Raw genomic sequence first — 25208 nt, forward strand, 5'->3', positions numbered from 1 at the left:
AAGCTTAGTGATGTCTACCGTTAGTGAATTTCTTTAGGAAAACAGGACAAATCATAAACCACATTGTTTTCATATGTATTGTGTTGGGATTATTTTTCTTCCCAGAAATGTTACGTATTTCTGTTCAAACATAAATCATAATTACTATACTCTTTACTGGACAAAGTCACCAAACTGCTGACCGAGGCCACCCCAAATTGTGCTCCCTCGGATCCCACCTCAATGTCCTTTTTGTTCACTTCCGTTTGACTCCCTGTCCCCTTTCCCCAAACCGCCGCCGTCCAAGCCCTCGGACGTTTCTCGGCTCCCCTATTCTGCTCCCACCAGACTGATCTCATCAGATGACCAGGACTCTCTATCTCTGGAGACTGGTGAGTTTCCATCTTCACGGGCTGGAGGGATCTGCGTTTCCAAGGACTTCTAACCACGCAGCACACAAAGTAGGGTGACGTGCGCTGGCTTGCCTCGAATGGTTTACGTCTGTCATCCCGGCTTCATTGCGAAATCTCCCCCTGTCCCTCTCTAACGCGCCCTGGTTTGGACAATACATCACACAGATTCACCGATGGGAAAAATGGTACAAGACAGAAGCTGCTCTGGTTGGGGGCCATCGCCAGCCCTTTCTCCATGTCTTGGCTCCCCACTCTTCCTTCCCCCCAAGTAGGGACAAAAATTATTTCTTTTTCCTGCTTCTGTTACTGCCTCGCTGTTGGAAGGTCATCTAGGGATTCTCAGACCAGTGGTCTGTGTATATTTTTAAATCTGTTCTCGGCGGCTCCCCCCGAAACAGTTCAATTCAAATTCAAGTCCTCCTTCCAGAACTGGAGCAAATAAATGTGAGTCAGCCTTCTCCTTCCAGAGGAAAATCAAAAACAGGACTGGAACCAGAGTCCAAGTCCACGGATTGTCTGGCCCTGCGCTGGTTCTCTCCAGAGCCTCATCAGGGTACACTCTGGAAGGCTCCCCTCCAGCCTGGGGAGAGAGACGGCAGGGGTTGCCTTGGAAACTGCGGGGTGGGCTGGCATCGCGGGGTTTTCTGCTGGGCTTGCTCTGTGGCTGATATCCAGCCCTGACTAATTTTGGTTCTGGTTGGCTCTGGCTTGGCGAAGGGGATCCAGTAATGGGGGTCGGAGGGGAGACAGGAGAACAGGCCCAAGGAAAATGACTCCAGTAGGGCATACGTCTTTTCCCTGCAAAGCAACTCAAGCAACGACAAAAGGAATCATTCGTGTATTTTAAAGATTAATATTTTTGGAGCACCTAGGGGCCTCAGTTGGTTGAGTGTCTGATTCATGGTCTCGGCTCAGGTCTTGATCTCAGGGCCGTGAGCTCAAGCCCTTCGTTGAGCTCCACGTTGGGCAAGGAGCTTGATTAAAAAAAAAAAAAAAAAAAAAAAAAAGATGAATCTTCTTAATGAAATGGTGGTGACCAGAGATGCTGCTGTTAAATGAAGTGTTCACGTGCCATGTGTTAATTCTATTCAGAATTCTACGAGCTGATTCAAGAATAGCTTCAAGACGCGCCACCTGCCAGCCACATACGTCGGACTAAGCAGCAGTCTCGGCAAAGGTGGGCAGCGCTTCCATCGTGGTCTTGGTTCTCCAAAAGGGGGAGTCATTGCCGATGTCTGTCTGATTCCGGATGCTTAGTGTGCGCCACCAGGCATGGACCCTGCTTGCCTTTTCAAGTCGATGCTTAGTTAGAACAACAAAACACTTCTGATTGCTTTTACTAGATCAATGAAAGCAAGAACCTTACCAATCATTCTAGGCCAGCCTCCTCGTTAGATGGGTGAGGAAACCAAGGCTAGGAGACGGGAAGCCAGGACAAGGCTTGCTCTGATAGCTGGACCCAGACCTCCAGGCTCTAGGCTGCCCAGTCTGGGGTGCGCTTGCGGCACCCCTTTGCTACCTTCTGTGGGGTAAAATAATTGAATGCTCGAGTATATACACACACGTGCCTAAAAACGCCCGTTTCAGGTCTGACTTAAATGGGATTTCCGAATTTACTTTAAGGTCTTGGAAAACGTATGAATCTGAATGAAACGCTTTGGATGCCTCATCCCATAAAAAGATAATAGCATCCGTTCTTGTTTCCGGAGCAACGGATGGCATTGATACAGGCTGAGATTCCTGGGAAGTCCTGTGAGTCAGATCTAGCCCAGTGACCAGAAGCGTGCTTTTTCAGGAAGGCCGACTCCTCTCACTTGACAATTCCAAAGGGCTCTGGGAAACCCCCATTTAAGGACTGAGACAACATCGGGGGAGGGGGTTTAGTAATGAACCTGAGTCATGGAAACTCCAAAAGTGACTGTAAGAGAAAACATAATTAACTTCTCAGTGTAAAACTTCGGTCTCCTGGGGAAAATGCTCCTGTGAGTGTAGGTGTAGACAATTTCAGGAATGAAGACTGAGTAACCGAAGCTGGTGGCAATCTGGTTGGGGTTCACGGGGGTGGGGTGGGGGGTCTTGAATGTGATTTTAATTAAGGGGCTCCGTTAGGAAAGGGATTAGACTCCAGGTCGAGATGAGGGAACCCACCTGGGGAAACCCTCCTGCAGCCGCTCAGCCCCCCGCGGGCCTGCGGGCCAGACAGGAGGAGTATTTATTTGGTGAAATGCGGCCCCTTGTGGTCAGATTAGGGGAAAATCCATCCAGCTCCAATAGGACAGTCCTAGGAACCTACTCTCAACAGGGTGTCTGGAGGCCCAGGGAACACAGCTCTGGGATTCAGAGAACTTAATAATCGTGACAAAATACCACTAATGAGGTGTTTTATTCACTCTAAACCAACACATCCCCCATCCCAGCGTGCACGGGGGTCTCCCCAGGCCAGAGGGTAGTGGCGGTGTCTTGCTGAACTTGGGTTCTGGGGCCCAGCAGACTAATGAGCTCCTCAGCAATGCCGCCGCTGTGAGTCTTGGAGAGAAAGCCCCTGCCCTCGGGTGGGCCAGGCCCGCACCATCGGACTCTGCTGCAGGGACCACAGGCCCCCGGAGAGCACTCCCCCGGAGTCCCAACTCCCTGCCGCCCCAGACACCAGCACACCAGGACAACCACTTGTCTTCGGCCTCTGCAACCTCAACGGCCTGTCTACCCCAGTTCCCTGGTTATCCTCCCCGATCCCCGCCCCCAGAAAAGGGTGTCCTGAGGCAAAGCCCACTCCCCAGCACCCTCCTATCTTATCAGAGAAAGCAGCTCTTTCAGGGTGGCCTAGGACCATGCCTGTTGGATGTTCACAGGATTAAAAGCCAAGGTTTTCCTTCCGGGCTTTCCCGATCTCCGAACATCCCCGGCAGGATGTTTCCAGTGCCACCAATGTCCAAGTCTTCTCTCGGGAGCCGCACGTTTGAAGGCGACTTGCGATCTATGAGCGGGACTCCCCACCCGCACAGCTTGCACCCCAGGGCGGGATGTGGGGGGGGGCACCCTGAGTCCCCCATTTTGTTTCAGGAGCAGGGTGGTCTTTGCACAGACAGGGTTCCAGGAATTCATTGTATTAGGTTAGGGAGAAAATGTTTGATACAAAGTATTTTTAACTTTGATGTGGGAGGAGAAAGAGGGAATAGGTAAGGCAGGAGAATGATCACAGGTGGGTAATTACACATGTAAATGAGCTCAATTTGCTAATTTCCCCTTGAATTCTTATTTACATGGTTAACGGGGAGTTCCAACCCCACACCAGCACTGCATTTTGGAATAGTTTCTTTTTATTCTTTTTTCTTTTTTTTTTTTTAGAGATTTTATTTATTTGAGAAGGAGAGAGCGAGAGCACACGCAGGGGGAGGGGCAGAGGGAGGGGGGAAGCAAACTCCCCACTGAGCACAGAGCACAGGCTGGATCCCAGTATCCCTGGATGGGGGTCCCAGTGGAAGGCACACGCTTAATGGACTGAGCCACCCAGGCGCCCAGTTTGTTTTTATTCTCATACGTCACTTCTGAAATATTGAAAGCAATTTAGCATGCTTTGGCATAAACATTTTTCTCATCTTTTCAGATTTTTTCAACTTACCATCACAACTGTACAAAGTAGACAAGGGATGAAAATTCTCTCTACATTTAACAGGTAAGTATTAATTACCTTCAGCATACAAGACCTGACAACGTGCTGGGCCTCTGGGGGGAAAAAAAAAAGAAGTTAGTCTTGCAGGAAAGTTACACACATAACTCTAGTTGAAATCAAAGGAGGCAAGAAAACATCCTTAAGTAATTTAGGAATGATGAAGTGGGAGAAATTACTTCTAAAAGAAACCAAGAAGGGCTTCCTGGAGGAAGTAACATCTCAGCAGGACCTTGAAGGACAAGTAAAAACTCTGTGTGTGTGTATGTGTGTGTGTGTGTGTGTTTTAATATTTTATTTATCTGAGAGAGAGAGAGCATGCATCATTAGCAGAGGGGCAGAGAGAGGCAGAGGGAGAAGCAGACTCCCTGCTGAGCAGGGAGCTGGACGCTGGACTCGATCCCAGAACCCCAAGATCATGACGTGAGCTGAAATAAGACATCCAACCAACGGAGCCATCCAGGCAACCCAAAACTGTATATATTTTTTAAACGGCATATGTGAGGCATAACAGTGTTCTGACTGGCAAAAGCTTAGAGTCCCAGGTATGAAAAATGGGAGAGAGAGACTGGAAGCCATCCGAGGCTCAGATGCCCATAAAGCTGGAGCGTGAGAGCACCCTGGTGTTTGGGTTTGACAAAAACTTGCAAACGTGCACAGAAGCAAGGTCATCATGAAGTCTCCATACCCTGTCAGAGATGAGCGGCAGCGATCAGCCACGTTGGCCACAAGACCCCCACTTGCTGTGTGGCGATTTCCCTGGCCTATCGGGAAGCAGTTCCCCAGCCCTGTGGCATTTCAGCTTTGTTTCATCCCACGCGGCTAAGAAACACGGACAACTGAAAAAGAGAATTCTAAAGGGGAGGGTGATTTTTTTTTTTTTTTTAAGATTTTATTTGTTCATTTGAGAGACACAGAGAGCACAGAGAGACAGAGAGATCACAGCACAGGGAGAGGCCGAGGGAGAGGGAAGCAGACTCCCGCTGAGTTGGGAGCCTGAGGAGGGGCTCGATCCCAGGGCCTGGAGATCCTAACCTGAGCCAAGGCAGACCCTTAATCACCTGAACCACCCAGGTGCCCCAAGGTGGGGGAGGGGGGTTTAAATTGTAAGTTTTGGGGATTTCAGACCAACAGGAACACTTGGTGGGAAACACTGACTGGCAGCCCTCAAGAGAGGGGTTTCGGCAAAATGTTTGCCATGGGCGACCAAAAGGCTTGTCGCCAGCGTGCACGGTTAGGGGTAGGACGGTGGTTCCGAGAGCTGGCTGGGCCGCAGGGAGGCTGCCCGTCTCCAGACAGACACCCGAGCGCGCTTGCGGGGCTGGAGGCGTGAGGAAGCAGCGGCTGGGCGTCGCAGCGATCGGCGCCCCGCGGGGTGCTCAGAGCACCTGCCGAGCGGCCGCGTCCCTTCCGGCGGAGGCCACAGGACTGTGAGGATGACCGTGCGACAGAAAGACGATGGAGGGACAGACAAACGTAAAATCTGATGTGGGGGGCAGAGGGGTAAGCGCAGTAAAGCAGAGAAACGACACAAAGGAGGGGGTGGGCGGGAGCTGGGAGCCAGGAGGCAGCGGGAGAGGGAGCGCTCGCCCCAGGGCAGCCGGGGACCTGAGCGCCGGGGCAAAGAATGTGCAGGGACGTCACCGCACAAGGGTTCAGTTAGCTTCATTTTGTAGAAAAGGGAGATGTTCCTGACTTCTAAGGCCTTTAGGGGCTAAGGCTGCTAAGACTCCAGGAAGGGATTCACCTCCCCTTAGGTTTTTCACTGCTAAGAGCCAAGGAGGCATCTGGCTGCAGCTTGGGCCACAGCGAGGAGGCAGCAGCGCGCTGCCAAGCCCTGGGAATTCGGGCTGGGACTTAACTTCTCTGGGCCTCAGTTTCCGCACCTGTAAAATGGGAGGGAGGATTCCTATGAAAGAGGCTTTTGTGAGAAGCAGGTGAGTTCCCAGCTCCCAGCTCCCAGCACAGTGCTTGGTATGTAGGAAACAATCCTTTGTGTGCTGGCTACCAAGGAACAGAAGTCACCCCCCCACCCCCCGGGGAAGCAGCGAGGTGGGGGGGGGGGGGAAGCAGCTGTCTGTCCGTCCCCTTCAGGGAAGATCCTCGGCAGGTTTCAGAACATTTCTCTTCAAAATGGTGACCTTCTCTTACATTTGGTTTGAGAATTGTTACTCAACCAAACATACACCCAATTGTTCCAGAATTCCTGTTGCTCTGGGGAAGCCTCCAGGATTCTAAGCCCACAGCTCCTGGTAAGTGGGGGTGGGAGTCCCACGGCGGTCAGCGGGAGACTCGTGAATGTGACGATGTGTGTGGGGGAGAGAACTCAAGCTTGCCAAGTCAGCTCAGGGATTCTCACTGCCCCCCTTAGAACTCTCTCTCATTTCCTTTCTCAGCTCCCATGAGCTAGGAGGCTGGAAGGGCCCTTGAGGGCACTTTGTCCCTCTCTGCCTTAAAGGCCGATGGAGGATATCTGAAACCATGGTGCTAATTGTTTAGGGGGGGAAAGTTAGGCTTACTTTAATTTTGTCCAGCTAGCAGAAGTCGATCGGAGCTAACTTGAACGAAATGAGGCCAGTTCTAGTTCAAATCACAGGTGGGACGTCACCCCTCCAACCTCTCCTTTCCCGTTGCCGTCTAATTATCACAAGCATTTAGACAAGTATACACATTCTGAAGAGACTACAATTACATAGATTGACCTGACTGCCTGCCGCTGTGATCACCTGCCTAGATAAACCCCTGCCAGATAGATGGAACTCAGCTCTTATTAAACAAAATTAATGATCAGTACCCAAACAAGTCTGGGTTAGATCAAAGAGTAAATGATCTTCCCTTAGTTCAAAGCAATTGCAAATGCGTGTCTGCTGCTTCACAGGCGTGCAACCGCCCACTATTTATTCAGGAAGAACAAAAAGAGATATACAGATATATATACATAACATTGACTACTTATACAAAATTTTAAGTCATTAGCTTTCAGGTATCTGGGCTTTTTCTCCAGGCAGCGAAGAATGTTGCTGTAGGGGCACCTGGGTGGCTCAGTGGGTTAAGCCTCTGCCTTCAGCTCAGGTCATGAGCTCAGGGTCCTGGGATGAGCCCCGCATCAGGCTCTCTGCTCAGCGGGGAGCCTGCTTCCCCCTCCCCCTGCCTCTCTGCCTACTTGTGATTTCTGTCTGTCAAATAAATAAAATCTTTAAAAAAGACAAAAAAAAAAGAATGTGGCTGTAATCACTAAAGTCTTAAGATACAGTGTTTCAATTTAGATTTATTAAATGAAAAGACATTAGGACGGAATCTTCTGGGTGACAAAAGGAGAATTCATTTTCCTTCCCTTAAACTTTAAGACAAACAATATGGAAGGAGATTCAAAATACACAGTAATGTCCTGGGAAACCAGCTGGTGACGGGGTGAAGCGGGCATTTAGCACGTGCTGATTTTTCTGGTATAAACACTCCCAGCCACGGCCAACACAAAGCTACCAACAGTTTAACAACCAACTCACAAAATTCCTGACAATTTAACAGCTGGCTCTCAGATCCTGCGTGCCCTGGAGCCAGACGGAGGTAACTGGTTTAAGATTTCGCTCACACCTTCCCTCTTATTCGACAACTAAACTCAGTTGTTAAACCACTGAAAGTGTGAATTTCAAACCGTATGATTGCACTTGAACAGGTTTTAAAATAAATGTTTCCTTAAAAATAAGTGTTCACTAAAAATCAGGTATTTAATAATGCAGAAACGTAGTTATGAAGTAGTTTAGGTGAAAACAGTATGTTTGGTATGGTTCCAAATTTGCATATAAAAATGACTATAAAGATATACCCCGAAAAGTGAATCATAATTCTTTTAGTTGTGAGATTATGTGCTTTTCTTCTTTGTGCCATTCCTCTATTTTTTCAAAATTTCTGCAATGTTCATATGTTGTATTTGTAACTGGAGAAAGAAGTAAATTGTAATATATATTTTTTTATTATGGTGTTTCAGATTTCTCCCTTTACGCTCCTAGAATCTTAAGGGGATACTACGTTGGAAGGAATCAGATCAACTCTATTCTAAACAAGGCTATAAATCACTGTCATTTCATTTTTGTGATGCTTTACTGTTTTCAAAGCACTCTCATAAGCATTACCTAATTTGATAATCTGTGATTCAGGGGAAGGTTATTATAGCCTCATTTTATAGACAAGGAAACAAAGGCTCAAAATGATTAGATAATTTGCTCAAGGTCACATGGATGAAGAAAGCATTTCGACTGGGATCCTGACCCAGGATTTCTGCTACCTGTGAGACCATCCCTCAAACACAAGCTGAGGGAAGTCTCGCTCACAGCTTCTTTGTTCAAGAATTTCCCACTAAATGCGTAAACCCAATTCTGCAAGGAGGCCTTCTCCTGATGCTGCCCATTTTACATGTCCAGAGCTTGACTAGAACCATCCAGACAGGGCGCATTCCATCCTGGCGCGGGTGCCACACAGAGCAATGACCGCAGTAGGATCTCTGGCTTGGAAATTCACAAACACAATGAGAGCATTTGCTGAGGGCAGAACCCACACTCGGATGAAACTATAATGTTCTATGCAGACGTGGTTAGAAGAATCTAGAAAGGCCATGTAATAGGTCCTGGTATCAGCTTCCAGAGCTTCTCCCTAAAGAACAGGGGAGTGCCCCTTTACGGGGATGGCTGACAGGACAATTTCTGGGTAGCTCTGCCTGAAGACTCTTGAGTCTTTTGCAACTTGGGCCGGAATGTCCGTGTCTTGCTTCAGCAACCGCATTCCTGCCCACAAGCCGTGCTTCATCAGAACTTGGCAAGCAGCAACGAGAGCACACTGTTTTTCAGTTACAAGGAACAGAAACAAGAACCCATCGCCTCGAGTCTTGTCGGTGACAGGACGTGGATACACAGGATGCGTTTTCACAGCAGCTTTCTGAGACCTCAGGCTAAAGCCAGGAAAGCCAGGCTTCCCAGCCTTTGGGGAAAGAGGAGAGGCTGGCCCAGAACTGGGGGGGGGGACCCCGTCCTCTTGCAGGTGTCACAGAGCAGCACGCAGAGAGGCCAATTCCCGCCCGGAGGCCTCGAGGTGAGCGGTCCGGGAACCTGAGCAGCTCTCTGGCAGGGGCGAGAACATCCCTCAGTGACATCACGGGCAGAGGCCAAAGACGCAGACTCCGCCTTACGAAATGTAACCGTCTCCTGGGATCTCCTTCCGGGGGCTTCAGTGCAGAGCATGTGATACAAGCGTGTGAGCTTCCCATCTGCACCCAGGAGTGTTCCGTTAGCTTCACCTGAAGGACAGCCTGACAGCAAAGGCAACTGTGGCTAATCCAAGTCCCACACCAGAGGCAGCCAGAGCACCTGAGCTGGGCTCATCTCTGATCCACAACAGATGCTCAGTCGGCACTTTGGATCTTAGAAATGATTTTTCACTGGTGAAATGAGCAGTTTTCAAGATGCGTGGATTGACTCGAAATCCTGCCCCAGTAGGAGCAGAGTAAAGGACTTAGGGAGCCAAACCACCTGTCTTTGGAACAGCCCTGAAAGTGATCGCCAGCCTGCTGCCGCCGCACAACCAGGAAGTTGGAGGAATTCCTGCTGTTACCGCACTCGCCCACCTGCTCCGAATGAACTCGTGTGCAAGCTGCCCTGAAGCACCCGAGGGGACAGACACTGGGGACTGCCTCGAGCTGACCGAGGCGAGACGACTGTGTTGTTGCCAGCAGGGACAAGTATGCGCTGTCTCACTACCACATTCTACCTGGTCGCAGGTCTGCATGAGACAAGACCAGGGGGCTCCCTAATCTCTAATGACCAGGCCTTGCTGCCGATCTATCAAACGTAGTAACTGTAAATGAGCCAGTCAGTCCTTTGTTGGGATACCTTTAAGTATTCTCAGAAATAATTAGGGAACTCCTGAGCAGAAACTGAGCTGAGTTCCTCATACATACTGAGTACTGATGTTGTGCAGCCTCATCAGGACCCAAAACCAGAAAGGCGCCTGGAGAAATCTGGGTTACCTGTACAGTCCTGAGCAGGCTTTCATGGCATCAGGATTTCTGAATTCAATTATATACCGCAACTCAGTTTTGTTGCAATCAATCTTAAAATACTTTGTTTTCATCTTTAGTCTCCTCCTGATTTTAAAGATAGCACAGGCTTACTCTAAGTCTCACATTACAGAATATTGAAAATTCCCCAGAACCCCACCCTCAGAGAATGACTACTGGTCTCTTTGGCAAATACTATTCCAGATTTTGGGGGGCATATAGTAGTAAACAAACAGACCCAGAGGAATTCTACTACCATGAGACTCTATGCTGTTCGGCTCCTGTGCAAGTTTTCAAACAGTTCTGACAAGTGATTCAACTGACCGGTTTCTTCAGAGAGCTTTACGCATCCATTTTCAGAGACAGTCAGTGACACAGTGGGAGGAAAAACCCCTAAGATTTTCGTGCCATTCAATATTAAATATTTCCCAAAGCATTAAAGGTGAATGAAAATTTTTTTAAAGGAAATGAATAATGAACTCAGTACAGAGAGAGGAGTTCAGAAGATCATTGCAGTTTCTTATCAACACAAAAGCTACTCAATTCCAGTTTCAGCAAGTATCATAAAATGGCTTTAAAATTCAACTTCAGGAAATAACCATCTCTTTACCATTTATTATATTGTAAAGTTGTACTACAATTCTTCTCACTTGATCAGTACAAGAGAATATACATACAGCCCTTTAGAACTCCTTCCATTCTAGGTGAAATGAAATGATAACCAGAATTGCTACATATGAAAGAAGTGTCCATCAGCAGGGAGTCCAGAGTGGGGGCACTTAGACGATTTCAGCTTTTGCAACTGGTGAAGGACAATTTTGATTCAACCTCCCACAGCTTCGTTTGTAAGGCTTTCAAAACATCTTCCATCTATTGAATTAAAAAAATATTTTCAGATACACATAGATGATTAAAATCACACCTGATTAAAATACCTATCATTAACAAAATTTATGAAAAGTTATGCATTTCTATACACATACACACATGAATTTACAGTGGAATATTATACTCCCATCGGAAAGGCTGAGATCATGCCACTTGAGACAACATGGATGGACCTACAGGCGATCAGGCTAAGTGAAATAAGTCAGGCTGAAAAAGACAAATATTAGTGACTCCACTCATAAATGGAATCTAAAAATACGAATAAATAAACAAAGAGCAGAATTAGACTTATAAGTACAGAGAATGAACTGGCGGTTCCCAGAGGGGAGGGGGGGTGTTGGGCAAAATGGGTGAAGGCCTCCAGTTATGGAATGAGTAAGCCATGGCAGGAAGAGTATAAGGACTCCAGTCAACGATATTGTAATAGTGACGTAATAGGACAGACAGTAGCTATACTTGTGGTGAACAAAGCATAATGTATCAACTTGTCAAAACACTTAAGTTGTACACCTGAAACTAAAGTAATATTGTGTGCCAACTATACTCAAATTTTGTAAAAATAAAAGAAAAATAAGTTAACAACAAAAATAAGTTACGCATTATACATGAAAGTGTTTAGAGGCATACTCTGAATTTTATGTAAATAAGGCATCGCTCTCAGCCTCTAACTGAGCTTCTGTCCGCTCCTCGGTACCTTGCCTGTCTGCATTGGGACGACGTTAACATTCAAAAACACTTGCAGACTGTTTAGACCAGGAGAACTGAATCAAATGAAATATAGTTTCCTAGTTTCTGGATCTATATGGTTTTGATTGAGACATGAAATGCCTTACAATTTTTTTGATAAAGCTTTAGCGTAAGTTTGGCTAACCCCCAAAATCAACTTTATTAACGCCTGAAATAAAACAGGCGCTCTCTTACCAGGAAAGTACTAAGACCAAACCAGACGCCACTCCGAGGGTTGTCTTTGCAGGAGCGCCTGCTCACTAACAGGAAGTTGTTCATACAAAGATAGAAAAAGTACAGAACAGAATTACCTGCTTTAGAGACTTTTCTATTTCAACTCTGCTTTCGAGATTAAAAAGTTCTTTATCTTCTGACACAATTTGCTTTTCTGAGGACCCTAAAATATAACTATGGTATAGCACAGTACAAAGTTAAAATATGAAAAAGAGGCAAATATGAAATTCATGTTAGTTAATAACATTAACTCTATCTTACATTATGTATTTGTACCAAATGAACATAAAATAACGTTTTTGTTACTACTAACTTACACAGGAAGTTGTACCACCTAAAATCAAGTTTTTCTCCAAAATACCCTGGTCCAGGCATTGCTTTATATTATCCATTCCTAGAACAAACTTGGTCTTTAGTTAACCGAGTAGCAAAACATTAACATAGTTCAAAATTCCTTTTGTTAAAAAAAGATTTTATTTATTTGACAGACAGAGATCACAAGTAGGCAGAAAGGCAGGCAGAGAGAGAGGAGGAAACAGGCTCCCCATGGAGCAGAGAGCCCGATGCGGGACTCAATCCTGGGACCCCGGGACCTTGGGATCATGACCTGAGCCGAGGGCAGAGGCTTTAACCCACTGAGCCACCCAGGCGCCCCTCATAGTTCAATATTCTATAATTAAAAAGTTTAAAAAGATTCTGAAGAAGCCACTGCTTTTTTGCTTTCTGTAAGTTTTTGAGAACATGGGTACTTTCAAATTTGACTTTTAGTAAATAATATATGGAGTCAATTCTTGGTGACTTGGATTTGCCAACTTCAACAGATATCCTCCAAGTTACGTTTTGCTCAGCTCTCTCGGGTTAGGAGACGCCGCGGTGTAGAAAATATGAGACAAGAGAAGTGTTGGCGTGGAAACGAGGAATACAGGCCCCGTGTTGGTAACCCACTAAGTCTAAACAGGAAACAAGAAGGTGCTAGTATTTCTCCAAAGAACGCTGATAAATGTGCGTTTCCTCCAAAGTCTTTCCTCGCACGCAGCCACTTCAGCAGGTCACTTCTTTCGTCAAATAAGACCAAGCTTCCCTTGGAAGCCTTAGTGATTGTATTTCTGAAAAATGGCATGGGAGGTAAAATGGCCGAAGGCAATTACCATCCTGTTCAGGAAAGAAGAAGGCATGAGGTGGGAAAGGGCGTGGCGCGCCGTAATGCACAGAACCGTTAACCGGGGCGCCCGCTGGCTCCGGCCGCAGAGCCCGCGACTCTCAATCCCCGGGTCATGCGTTTGAGCCGAAACTGGGTGTAGAAATTACTTAAAAATAAAGGCTTTTTAAAAAACCCCAAAAGTGTAAATAAACACTTCTAAAACCAACCAGGTTCCTTGGCATTCAAATTCTTTTCATCTTGAGGTGCCCGGATGCCTCAGTCCTTGAGCATCTGCCTTCAGCTCAGGTCATGGTCCGGGGGTCCTGGGATTGAGCCCCGCATTGGGCTCCCTGCTCAGTGGGAAGCCTGCTTCTCCCACTCCCACTGCCCCTGCTGTGTTCGCTCTCTCGCTATGTTTCTCTGTCAAATAAATAAAATCTTTAAAAAAAAATTCTTTTCTTCTTAAACTATTCTTCTTTCCTGATGTATAAGGTTTTCAGGCATCTTTAAAGGCTTGAGGGTTACATCTTTTGCAGGATAAGTGAAAATACATTGGGGTCAAATAAGTGATTTAATTTTATGTTTCCTATTTTATGAGGCGAAAGATTTATACAATCTGAAGAGAAGGTTCATGAATTAGAAGACCACTAAGATGCCTGAAACTCTTGGGTGCCTGGGTGGTTCAGTCAGCCTTTGGCTCAGGTCATGAGCCCAGGCTCCTGGGACTGAGCCCCATGTCAGGCTCAGTGGGGAGCTTGCTTCTCCCTCTCCCTCTGCCCCCACCCCCTTGTTCATGCATTCTTTCTCTCTCCAATATATAAAATCCTTTAAAAATAAGTAAATAAAAATTAAAAATAAATAAATAAAAGCTATCTGAAAACTCTTTAACTGACATCTGTCATCAGCCTCCTATCTGTCTTGTTTCCAAATGTCTACTTTTTATAGAAATCTAGAGAATGAAGGCACTTCCTTGCATGCCTCAGAAAAAAAACAGATGATTCCTTACTAGATGCAAGAAAATAAAATCTTTAAAAAAGATTGTATTGGACTTTGTATTTCTGCTTTTCCAGAAGACCAAAGGGACTTCCTTCCTAACCAGTTTTGAAATTCCAAATCCTTCATATTCTAGATGGCTAAAAACTTGGGAAAGGGGTGTTGGAATAAAATGGACGGCACATATTGATCCGCACAACTGCTTAAAAAATCCTCTTAAACTAAATCAATTTTTATGGAAAACTGAACCTATTTTTATTCTGAAAAAAACATTCTCACAGTGACTTCTCCTTACAACTTATAATGTCTGATTTTCCAATACCAAATACATCAGGTCAAAACAAACAAAAAATCACCGGCTCTACTGTCAGAAATTATTACTTGAAAATATATTTTAACCAAACAGTGTTGATTTAGTTCTGATGTTTTCATACCAATTTTTCTGCAAACAACTTTTCAAGAAATCAGTTACAAGGTTTTCATTTATTCAGTATACTTACCTTTCAATGGCTTCCACACTGAGGCAAAACAAGTCTCTCTTGTAGTCTAGGCTCTTGGGTGTGCACCTGTACACGTAGCCAAGCCTGAGCGAGCACCCCGTGCAGGAGAGGGCCTCCAGAATGCTGCACAGAGGAAGGGCCATTGCTTTAGCCAGGGAAGGAGCAACTCGTTACCACAAAAATCCCACTGTTAAAACCCATAAACGCTTAATATTTAAGTTGCTAAAATATGTTATTCCAATCCTACTAGGTCACATGTTATATATAAAGAAGGAAAAAAATAATAGTGAAATATTTATATTAAAAAATGTAGACAGTCACCTCCAGGCTACACTGCCTGCAGCACCTAGTGACAAGGGACATGCTAAAAAGTGACAAGGGAGGATACTGATGTGTTTTTCTAGAATGTAAATGTCTCCATCTGGTATTAAGAAAAATGATCTAAAAATTAAAAATAAGACAAGGATTCCACATGCCCTTTTATTGGCACACTGTCCAACAAGCCCACCAAGCGTTATGGACGCCCGGGGACAAGGAGGGACAAGGAGGCAGATTCCTTCTGTGACGATCCGGGAAACAAGTATCTCCAGTCGGCAGGCCGTGTGTGTCTGCTACAATGACTCACCTCTACTTTTACAGCACAGAAGCAGCCACAGATAACACATAACTGAATCCACACCACATCTATGTTCCAATACAAATATACTTCCAAAATAAGTGCCTGGCCCATGGGCCATACTCTGCCCTCCCGGAAGGTCACACTGGTTGCTCAGTACTACTGATCAGGGCCCAGACTCTCCGAAGTTAGATGATAACTTATAGAAAGGAGATTAATTCTGGGCTCTCTATTCTGTTCCATTGATCTATGGGTCTGTTTTTGTGCCAGTACCATGCTGTCTTGATGATGACAGCTTTGTAATAGAGCTTGAAGTCCGGGATTGTGATGCCACCAACGTTGGCTTTCTTTTTCAATATCCCTTTGGCTATTCGAGGTCTTTTCTGGTTCCATATAAATTTTAGAATTATTTGTTCCATTTCTTTGAAAAAGATGGATGGTACTTTGATAGGAATTGCATTAAATGTGTAGATTGCTTTAGGTAGCATAGACATTTTCACAATATTTGCTCTTCCAATCCAGGAGCATGGAACATTTTTCCATTTCTTTGTGTCTTCCTCAATTTCTTTCATGAGTACTTTATAGTTTTCTGAGTATAGATTCTGTGTCTCTTTGGTTAGGTTTATTCCTAGGTATCTTATGGTTTTGGGTGCAATTGTAAATGGGATTGACTCCTTAATTTCTCTTTCTTCTGTCTTGCTGTTGGTGTAGAGAAATGCAACTGATTTCTGTGCATTGATTTTATATCCTGACACTTTACTGAATTCCTGTATAAGTTCTAGCAGTTTTGGAGTGGAGTCTTTTGGGTTTTCCACATATAGTATCATATCATCTGCGAAGAGTGATAATTTGACTTCTTCTTTGCCGATTTGGATGCCTTTAATTTCCTTTTGTTGTCTGATTGCTGAGACTAGGACCTCTAGTACTATGTTGAATAGCAGTGGTGATAATGGACATCCCTGCCGTGTTCCTGACCTTAGTGGAAAAGCTTTCAGTTTTTCTCCATTGAGAATGATATTTGCGCTGGGTTTTTCATAGATGGCTTTGATGATATTGAGGTATGTGCCCTCTATCCCTACACTTTGAAGAGTTTTGATCAGGAAGGGATGCTGTACTTTGTCAAATGCTTTTTCAGCATCTATTGAGAGTATCATATGGTTCTTGTTCTTACTTTTATTGATGTGTTGTATCACATTACTCTATGGTCAACTAATCTTCGACAAAGCAGGAAAGAATGTCCAATGGAAAAAAGACAGCCTCTTCAATAAATGGTGCTGGGAAAATTGGACAGCCACATGCAGAAAAATGAAATTGGACCATTTCCTTACACCACACACAAAAATAGACTCAAAATGGATGAAGGACCTCAATGTGCGAAAGGAATCCATCAAAATCCTTGAGGAGAACACAGGCAGCAACCTCTTTGACCTCAGCCGCAGCAACATCTTCCTAGGAACAACGCCAAAGGCAAGGGAAGCAAGGGCAAAAATGAACTATTGGGATTTCATCAAGATCAAAAGCTTTTGCACAGCAAAGGAAACAGTTCACAAAATCAAAAGACAACTGACAGAATGGGAGAAGATATTTGCAAACGACATATCAGATAAAGGACTAGTGTCCAGAATCTATAAAGAACTTAGCAAACTCAACACCCAAAGAACAAATAATCCAATCAAGAAATGGGCAGAGGACATGAGCAGACATTTCTGCAAAGAAGACATCCAGATGGCCAACAGACACATGAAAAAGTGCTCTATATCACTCGGCATCAGGGAAATACAAATCAAAACCACAATGCGCTATCACCTCACACCAGTCAGAATGGCTAAAATCAACAAGTCAGGAAATGACAGATGCTGGCGAGGATGCGGAGAAAGGGGAACCCTCCTACACTGTTGGTGGGAATGCAAGCTGGTGCAACCTCTCTGGAAAACAGCATGGAGGTTCCTCAAAATGTTGAAAATAGAACTGCCCTATGACCCAGCAATTGCACTATTGGGCATTTACCCTAAAGATACAAACGTAGTGATCCAAAGGGGCACGTGTACTCGAATGTTTATAGCAGCAATGTCCACAATAGCCAAACTATGGAAAGAACCTAGATGTCCATCAACAGATGAATGGATCAAGAAGATGTGGTATATATACACAATGGAATACTACGCAGCCATCAAAAGAAATGAAATCTTGCCATTTGCGACAACATGGATGGAACTAGAGCGTATCATGCTTAGCGAAATAAGTCAAGCGGAGAAAGACAACTATCATATGATCTCCCTGATATGAGGAAGTGGTGATGCAACATGGGGGCTTAAGTGGGTACGAGAAGAATAAATGAAAGAAGATGGGATTGGGAGGGAGACAAACCATAAGTGACTCTTAATCTCACAAAACAAACTGAGGGTTGCTGGGGGGAGGGGGTTTGGGAGAAGGGGGTGGTATTATGGACATTGGGGAGGGTATGTGTTTTGGTGAGTGCTGTGAAGTGTGTAAACCTGGTGATTCACAGACCTGTACCCCTGGGGATAAAAATATATGTTTATAAAAAATTAAAAATTATATTAAAAAAAAAAAAAAGAAAGGAGATTAATAAGATTGACAATTTGTAAAATCAGAAATAATTTTAGTCTGGTAGAGATACAAATGTTCTTGGCTATTAGAAAAGGTAACCTCAAAGGCTGAGGCTCTGTTGTCCTGCAGGACAGTAACTAGATTTGTTCTACAGAGACTCCTTCCCTAAACCAGCATTGGCAGGCTCCGACTCCCCCAGTAATGCGTTAAATATATCTCTGACATGTGCTTATCATGTATCTGTTAGGGTTGCCTTTCTTTCTTTCTTTCTTTTGTTTTTTTTTTTTAAGATTTTATTTATTTATTTGGCAGAGAGATAGAGAGCACAAGCAGGAGGAGCACTGGGCAGAGGGAGAAGCAGGCTCCCTGCTGAGCAGAAAGCCTGATGTGGGACTCGATCCCAGAATCCTGGGATCATGACTGCCTTTCTCTTTTTAATTATACTTTGACCTAACACTCTTCTATCCTCTACAGATATGATGCACACAGACAATTCACAAATATTCTACTCGATGATCCAAGTTCTCCACATAATTGTTCCTTCATTCTAGTTATTTCTCATCTCAGGCTCTGCATATTTGACTATAATCTCCCCCACAATATCAATTCATGTCTTCTGAAAATCTTAGAATCCAGTCACCCAAATGCCTTCTCAAGTTGACCTATCCAAACTTGCAGTTCTATAAGTATCTATAATAAATCACAGTCCCAACACCTAGCAAACTGATAACTGAAGATTTAAATCTAGGGATCATAACATAATATACATCACAAAAGATGGCTATTATTTCAAAATTCCTTTTGGTATAGTCATTTGTAATAACTACAGAGCTATTCCTGTTATCAAAAAGTGGAGCCAACCAAGACTCAAACAACATATTAGAGATTGCATTATTGTTTCCCTAAAGATACTGAGAGAGTTTTTTAACTATTGCAGCTACATATGGAACAAAGAACAAAATGCCCAATAAATGATAAGTCCCTACTGGTGATATAATTAGCTAGACAATATGCCACTGACCATATATTAAGCTCCTATATGTTTTTATATTTTTTAAAATATTATATATTTTTTAATAGTTCAAATTTATAGTTATTTTTTTATTTTATATTTCTTAGTAAAGCCCAGGAGGGAACCCTATCCATACTGCCAAGAGTGAACAGGAAGATGTCCATACTACATCTTGAACTTCGTCATCTTTGTGTGGCTGCATACACAATTACCAAGATTGTGAACAAACATATAATGCAGGTGTAATCACCAAAAAGGATCCTTAAATAAACCTAAAATACAAAACACACTCATCAACAGATAACAGTGTCTTATCCCAGATTACCCAAATCAAAAAACAGCACTGAGGAATACACACGCAAACCCGCTCACACCTCCAGAGTGACCTTGTGAGAAACAACGGAGAGCAGCACAGTTCCTGCAACATCCTTCTGCTTTTCCCACTGGCCAGGATTTGGCCAGAACTCAGCCTTAACACTGAACAATACTGAGAAAGCAGTGCCAGAAATCCTAGGGTGATTTCAAAGAAAATGAGTTTTCGAAGAAAAGAGTGAGCATGTAAGAACCTTAACGAATGACAGAAAAAACCCAGGAAACGGCGCTAACTTCACAACACGTTTCTAAAACCCACGAGTGCCCTTGTTGGCCAGCTGCGGAATGGCTCAGGTGGCTATCCATTCAGACAGGCCTATCAAAAACTTACGAGCATCCCAAGGCAATATGGTAGGTATTTCCCCAAGTGCAGAATATGGGACCCTAGTGAATGTCTTGAATTTAAATTTATGTGGCAAAAGTGATGGGTTCGGGTGACACAAGTAAACAGGACTAAATAACAATGGCTCACAGAGTAGGAGCCAACTCCCCTTTTCAGTTCCCTATCAATCCCAATTATAAAAAGAAAGTCTCAGTCCAGGGCTAGAAAATCTTTTTTTTTTTTTTTTAAGATTTTATTTATTTATTTGTCAGAGAGAGAGAGAGCGCGCGAGCACATGCAGACAGAATGGCAGGAAGAGACAGAGAGAGAAGCAGGCTCCCTGCTGAGTAAGGAGCCCGATGTGGGACTCGATCCCAGGAACGCTGGGATCATGACCTGAGCTGAAGGCAGCCACTTAACCAACTGAGCCACCCAGGCGTCCCTCCCCAGGGCTAGGAAATCTTTAACAAGAATCTCACAGCTGCAGATCTCTTAACAGTGAGAATCCAGACCTCAGGCTCAGAACCAGTCAGGTGATAGCATCTCTGCTGGAGTTTAATAACAATTTGTTTTCACTGTGGTTAATTTCTAGTTCAAGCAAATGATATGACAGTAATATATCAGATTCCTTTTGAAATAAATTTAAATAAAAATCTGGAGTCAATATAATGAAAGATATTAAGTACACGATAGCAAAGCTAGTATGTAATAGGGCAAAAATGGTGACAGTGGCATCAAAAGACTAAAATTGGAAGGAAAGAAGAAAGAACACTTTCCAAGAAGGAAGGAGAGACAGGCACCTGGTGGGTCAGTTGGTTAAGCAGCTGCCTTCGGCTCAGGTCATGATCCTGGAGTCCTGGGATCGAGTCCCGCATCAGGCTCCCAGCCCCACAGGGAGTCTGCTTCTCCCTCTGACTTTCTCCCCTCTCGTGTGCGCTCGCTCTCTCTCTCAAATAAATAAATAAAATCTTAAAAAAAAAAAAAAGAATGAAGGAGAGACACGGGCACCATCCTAGCTTTACTAAACAGTCTTATGGTTTAAGCAAACTTCTAATCTTGCCAGGTCTTTCTTTATCTACAGAATGAGAAATGATCTAAGGCTGGTTTTCCAGACTGAGGTCCCCTGTGTCCCCACAACACCATTTCCGTCACATCCACATACTACCTGTACTGTTATTAATTTAATTCTCCTTAAAGAGGGTATGTATGTATGTATGTATGTATGTATTTAAAGATTTTATTTATTTATTTGAGAGAGAGAGAATGAGAGAGAGAGAGAGCATGAGAAGTGGGAGGTTCAGAGGGAGAAGCAGACTCTCCGCCGAGCTGGAAGCCCGATGCGGGACTCGATCCCAGGACTCCAGTACCATGACCTGAGCTGAAGGCAGTCGCCCAACCAACTGAGCCACCCAGGCGCCCCAAGAGGGTAATTTTTTAAATTGAAATACACTTTATTTGAATAGGACCCTCCGGCATTACTTTAAAATGAAAAACGAGTATTTTTAAATATACACTAAAACAAATACATGGTTATTAATTTCCATTTAGTTGTTTGTATACCACCTAAAGTTACTTAAGACAGATCAGTTAAGACACACTTTGGGCAACAATTACACAGGCAGAGCCTTCTATTCAATTTACTGAGGATGCAGCTTGTAGCAGTGGGTGGTGGGTATGCCAAGATGGTGATTCCTTCAACCCCTGGAGCTGCAGCATGGGCCCTGGACTGCTGCAGCCCCCGTGCTGGTTGCTTCTGGCCTTGTGCAGCCTTGTCTGTTTACCTCAGCAGGCCACATGTCCACGCGTGTGAGTGTGATGCCAGCATTTTCTATAGGTAACATAACATTAAGGAAAAGTAGGTAGCATTGGTCTAAGGCACCCTTTAGCTGGGATTTTATGATACAGATAATTTCTTTTTCTACTTTTATTTTTAATTTGCTTTAGCACTAAGCCCAAAGACCCAGAAGAGAGTCACAATGTGACTTTAGAAATTCAGAAACTCTTTCATCACAATATCTAAAAATGACCACCATCACTCAAAAATTCTTACATTAAAATGACTGATTCTATATTGATCACCATGAAGAAAGTTATATCCCAACTACTCTTACTGATAATGACCTTATTAAAGATTTTTAGTTGAAAAATAAACATTTTCTCGAATACATATATTCACACAAATAATAGCCTTACTCACCAACCATTTTCATTTTTACGTTTGGATAGTATCTGTTCCTTATCCACAGAAACATTACAGGAAACACCTAGAGCAAAGTAACAATAACGTATTAATGTGGTTTGCTATAATACACCTGCAGATATTTAAAGAAACTCTAACTCAATTTTTACTTTAGCACTCAGAGAACCAGAAAAAATGAGAGCCCAGAGTCACATATAAACAAAGGTGGTTCAAAACTAAATGTACATGGGGCACCTGGGTGGCTCAGTGGGTTAAGCCGCTGCCTTCGGCTCAGGTCATGATCTCAGGGTCCTGGGATCGAGCCCCACATCGGGCTCTCTGCTCTGTGGGGAGCCTGCTTCCTCCTCTCTGCCTGCCTCTCTGCCTACTTGTGATCTCTGTCAAATAAATAAATAAAATCTTTAAAAAAAAAAAACTAAATGTACAGAGGTCTTCTGGAAAAAAGATGGCAGAATGAAAGTTACTTCTTTCTCTTCCCTGAAAACCACAGACATTAATAGAAGGAGTAAAATTAGCAGGGAAAATTCAACAGCCAGTAAAACCTGAAACAATTAGAACCTCAATCACAGATTTGGCAGAATACCTGCAAGGTATAATAAAAGTGGGAAAACCCCCAGAAAGATGCTAAAAGCCCAGGTTTCAAATGCAGAGTTCTTAGGGACATGGACAAAAATCTTTTAATTAGACTATGTCTTGGATGGGGTCACACTTGACCCCAGAAGCAGGAAACATTTCCAGAGGATCCAGGTCCAGGATGCACTAAAGGAAGGGATAGGGGATGGAGGGAAATGAAGAAGGGACATCACACCTAAAATGTCCACACTAACCTCAGGGCCTTTGCACTAGCTTCTCTCTGGCTGGAAAAAGCAAAGAGCATGACCCCAGAATTGTACATGTAGTCAGGTTGCCATTCATATACAGAGAGAACAGAAAGACATTTCCAACCATTCAAACTTGAAGTTTTCTTGGGGACTGGGGTGGGGGTGAAGAGTGTCTACTGATGATAATGAAATAAACAACTCAGAAATGAGAAAGCTATTAATAAGCTTCCTTATATTAATAAGAGTCCTGGAGTTAAAAAAACAAATTCATACAAGAAGGTATATTAAGGTTCAACGACCATGCTATGGCTACAGAACAGAGTAAGTGTTATAAACCTTGACAAACTAAAAATAATCAAACTAACTCAAACCGAGGCAGGAGGGAATAGAAATTAACCAAAGAATTCATTTTTTTTTTTTTAAGATTTTATTTATTTGACAGAGAGAGAGATCACAAGTAGGCAGAGAGACAGGCAGAGAGAGAGGGAGAAGCAGGCTCCCCGCCAAGCAGAGCGCCTCGATCCCAGGACCCTGAGATCATGACCCAAAGACAGAGGCTTAACCCACTGAGCCACCCAGGCGCCCCAAAGAATTCATTTCTTTATCTTTCACAGCAGCATTGATGAAGAGGGGGAGTAAATCGAATTATCTAAAGCTGATAAGTTTTTAAAGTTTTTTTTTTTAAAGATTTTATGTATTTGAGAGAGAGCATAAAAGGGGCGAGGGGCAGAGGGAGAAGCCAGCTCCATGATGAGCAGAGGGCCTGACGTAGGACTTGATCCTGGGACTCCAGGATCATGACCTGAGCTGAAGGCAGTTGCTTAACAAACTGAGCCACCCAGATGCCCCAAGTTTTCAAAAATTTAAAAACTGATGCAAAGTAAATGTGTTCATATATATATATATATATTTTTTTTTAAAAAAAGGGAAAAAAAAAGCATGTGGCAAATGATAGAAGAGAGACTGTAAAAACAGAAAGTACAAATAAAATGAAAGGTTAAACACCAAATGTATTATTTCTTACCTACTAAGAAAAAGAGATTCTCCTACAGTATCAAAAATCTCAACCCAAGTACACACTGTTCTAATGGCAGCAACTCTGGAAACAATTTAGACCTCCAACAACAGACACAGATTGGGAGGATTAATAGTATCTCCATGGTGAATTTCTTCCAAATATTTATAGAATTCAGACATAAACCTGATCTTGAAAACCACAAGTCCAAAAAGAATAGCCATTTTTACAGCCGTTCAGATAAATACATGTGAACCACTCCCTTAAGTAAACACTATGAAATCAACAAAGCAGAAAAACATAGAGGTAACTGGCTATGTTCCCTCTAGAAGCTAGATGTCAAGCCACCTTCTTGACTTGTTTACAATTAACTCCTTCCTCTCCAGTTCTGAAGAGACTGTTAGTGGTTTTATTACAAATTTCCTTTAAAAAAAAATTCTGATAGTAATGTGTTCTGACAACTCTAACACAACTAAGATGATAAGAAAAACCAATCCTGACATCCCCCTGCAGGCCTAAATAAACTATTAACATATTATTGACGAATTAACAGCTAGGTAATTTCTGTGGGGAGTAATAGAGTGGCAACATCCCAAATGCTTACAGTTTAGGTCACTTTTTACTGTACAATGCTCACAAGGATGCCGATTGAATCGCTGCTCTTCTGGGCTGGCGGAATCCCAGAAAAGGACCCCTCATTCGTGAGCCCAAGGTGCAGGGGTGACCCTCCTCCTCCCTTTGTCCTGGGACAGCTCACCTTCTAAGATTTCTCTGCTTTTAAAAACCCTGGGCGGCCCCAAACCAGCCGCCTCCCCTTCCCGTCCCGGGCCGTGCGGGTGCGGCACAAGCCCTTCCCCACCCCCTCACCCCCACCCCGACTGACAGCGCAGCAGGATGCAGTTGGTGTCCTCCTGGCTCGTCACCCAGCTCAGCGAGTCGCCCAGCGGCCGCCTGCAGCCGGAGCACAGAAACACCAGCGGCCTGTCCTCCTCCTCGGCGGGTTCCGCGGCCTCCTCGCGCCGCGACCGCTCTGCACAGGCCACCGACGCGTCCGCGCTCACGGAGTTCCACGTGTTTGCCCACTTCTGCAGCAGCTGGTGACGGCTCGAGTCTTCCGAGAGCCGCCTGCCCAACAGAGAGGAGTCGCTGCACTTGCCCTTGTCACCGCCACACGTACAGCTTGTAGAAGAGCATCCCTTGCAACAATTGGAAGGCCGAGCGCCCGCCATTCCTCCAAATCGCCCGCGTCGCGGAGCGCCACGGGAAATGCGCGCCTGCGCCTGCGCGGGGCGGGAGCAAGGAGGCGGAGGCCAGACGGGGGGGTGGGGCCTTAGGGGGCGGCGCCTGGGAGAGAAGACATGGCGGGCAACCTGCTAGTGCGCATGCTCTTTGGCGGGCTGAGCCGCGCCGGTTGGTCTCTGGCGCTGTCAGATTTTCCATCTTTAGGAAATTGAAGCTGCTGGAGATGCGGCGGCCAGTCTACGTGGGGAGCGGTATTGAGCCCCTTTCCTAGTTACTAAAGTGAATACGCCGCCTCACACACCACCCAGGGAAGAGGAGTTGGGGAACACATCTGCTTTCTACAGCTTCGTTCCCCCTCCTCCAGGCTGCAGCCCCTCAAATCTCAGCGCGCCCGGGGGTCACCAGGAAGCTGGTGGAAACAGATTTCTCGGCCCTGTCCTCCCAAAT

General features: G+C 44.6%; 1 protein-coding gene across 2 annotated transcripts; it reads right to left on the minus strand.

Moving 5' to 3' along the window:
• Positions 1-10544: 10544 nt before the first annotated feature.
• MIS18A (MIS18 kinetochore protein A) lies at positions 10545-24784 on the minus strand. Of its 2 annotated transcripts, none has more exons than XM_059164585.1 (5): positions 24403-24784; positions 21681-21747; positions 14591-14713; positions 11918-11982; positions 10545-10978 (listed from the first exon to the last, which is right to left on the minus strand). In XM_059164585.1, the coding sequence occupies exons 1-4, from the start codon at positions 24746-24748 to the stop codon at positions 11928-11930; spliced, it is 591 nt and encodes a 196-aa protein (XP_059020568.1). In that variant the 5' UTR covers positions 24749-24784; the 3' UTR covers positions 10545-10978; positions 11918-11927. The 2 variants fall into 2 exon arrangements, with proteins under 2 accessions (XP_059020568.1, XP_059020567.1); XM_059164584.1 differs by lacking the exon at positions 11918-11982 and adding an exon at positions 12034-12130.
• Between the last annotated feature and the right edge of the window lie 424 nt (positions 24785-25208).

Source organism: Mustela lutreola, chromosome 2 (genome assembly GCF_030435805.1).
Source record: "Mustela lutreola isolate mMusLut2 chromosome 2, mMusLut2.pri, whole genome shotgun sequence".
NCBI classification, from domain to species: domain Eukaryota; kingdom Metazoa; phylum Chordata; class Mammalia; order Carnivora; family Mustelidae; genus Mustela; species Mustela lutreola.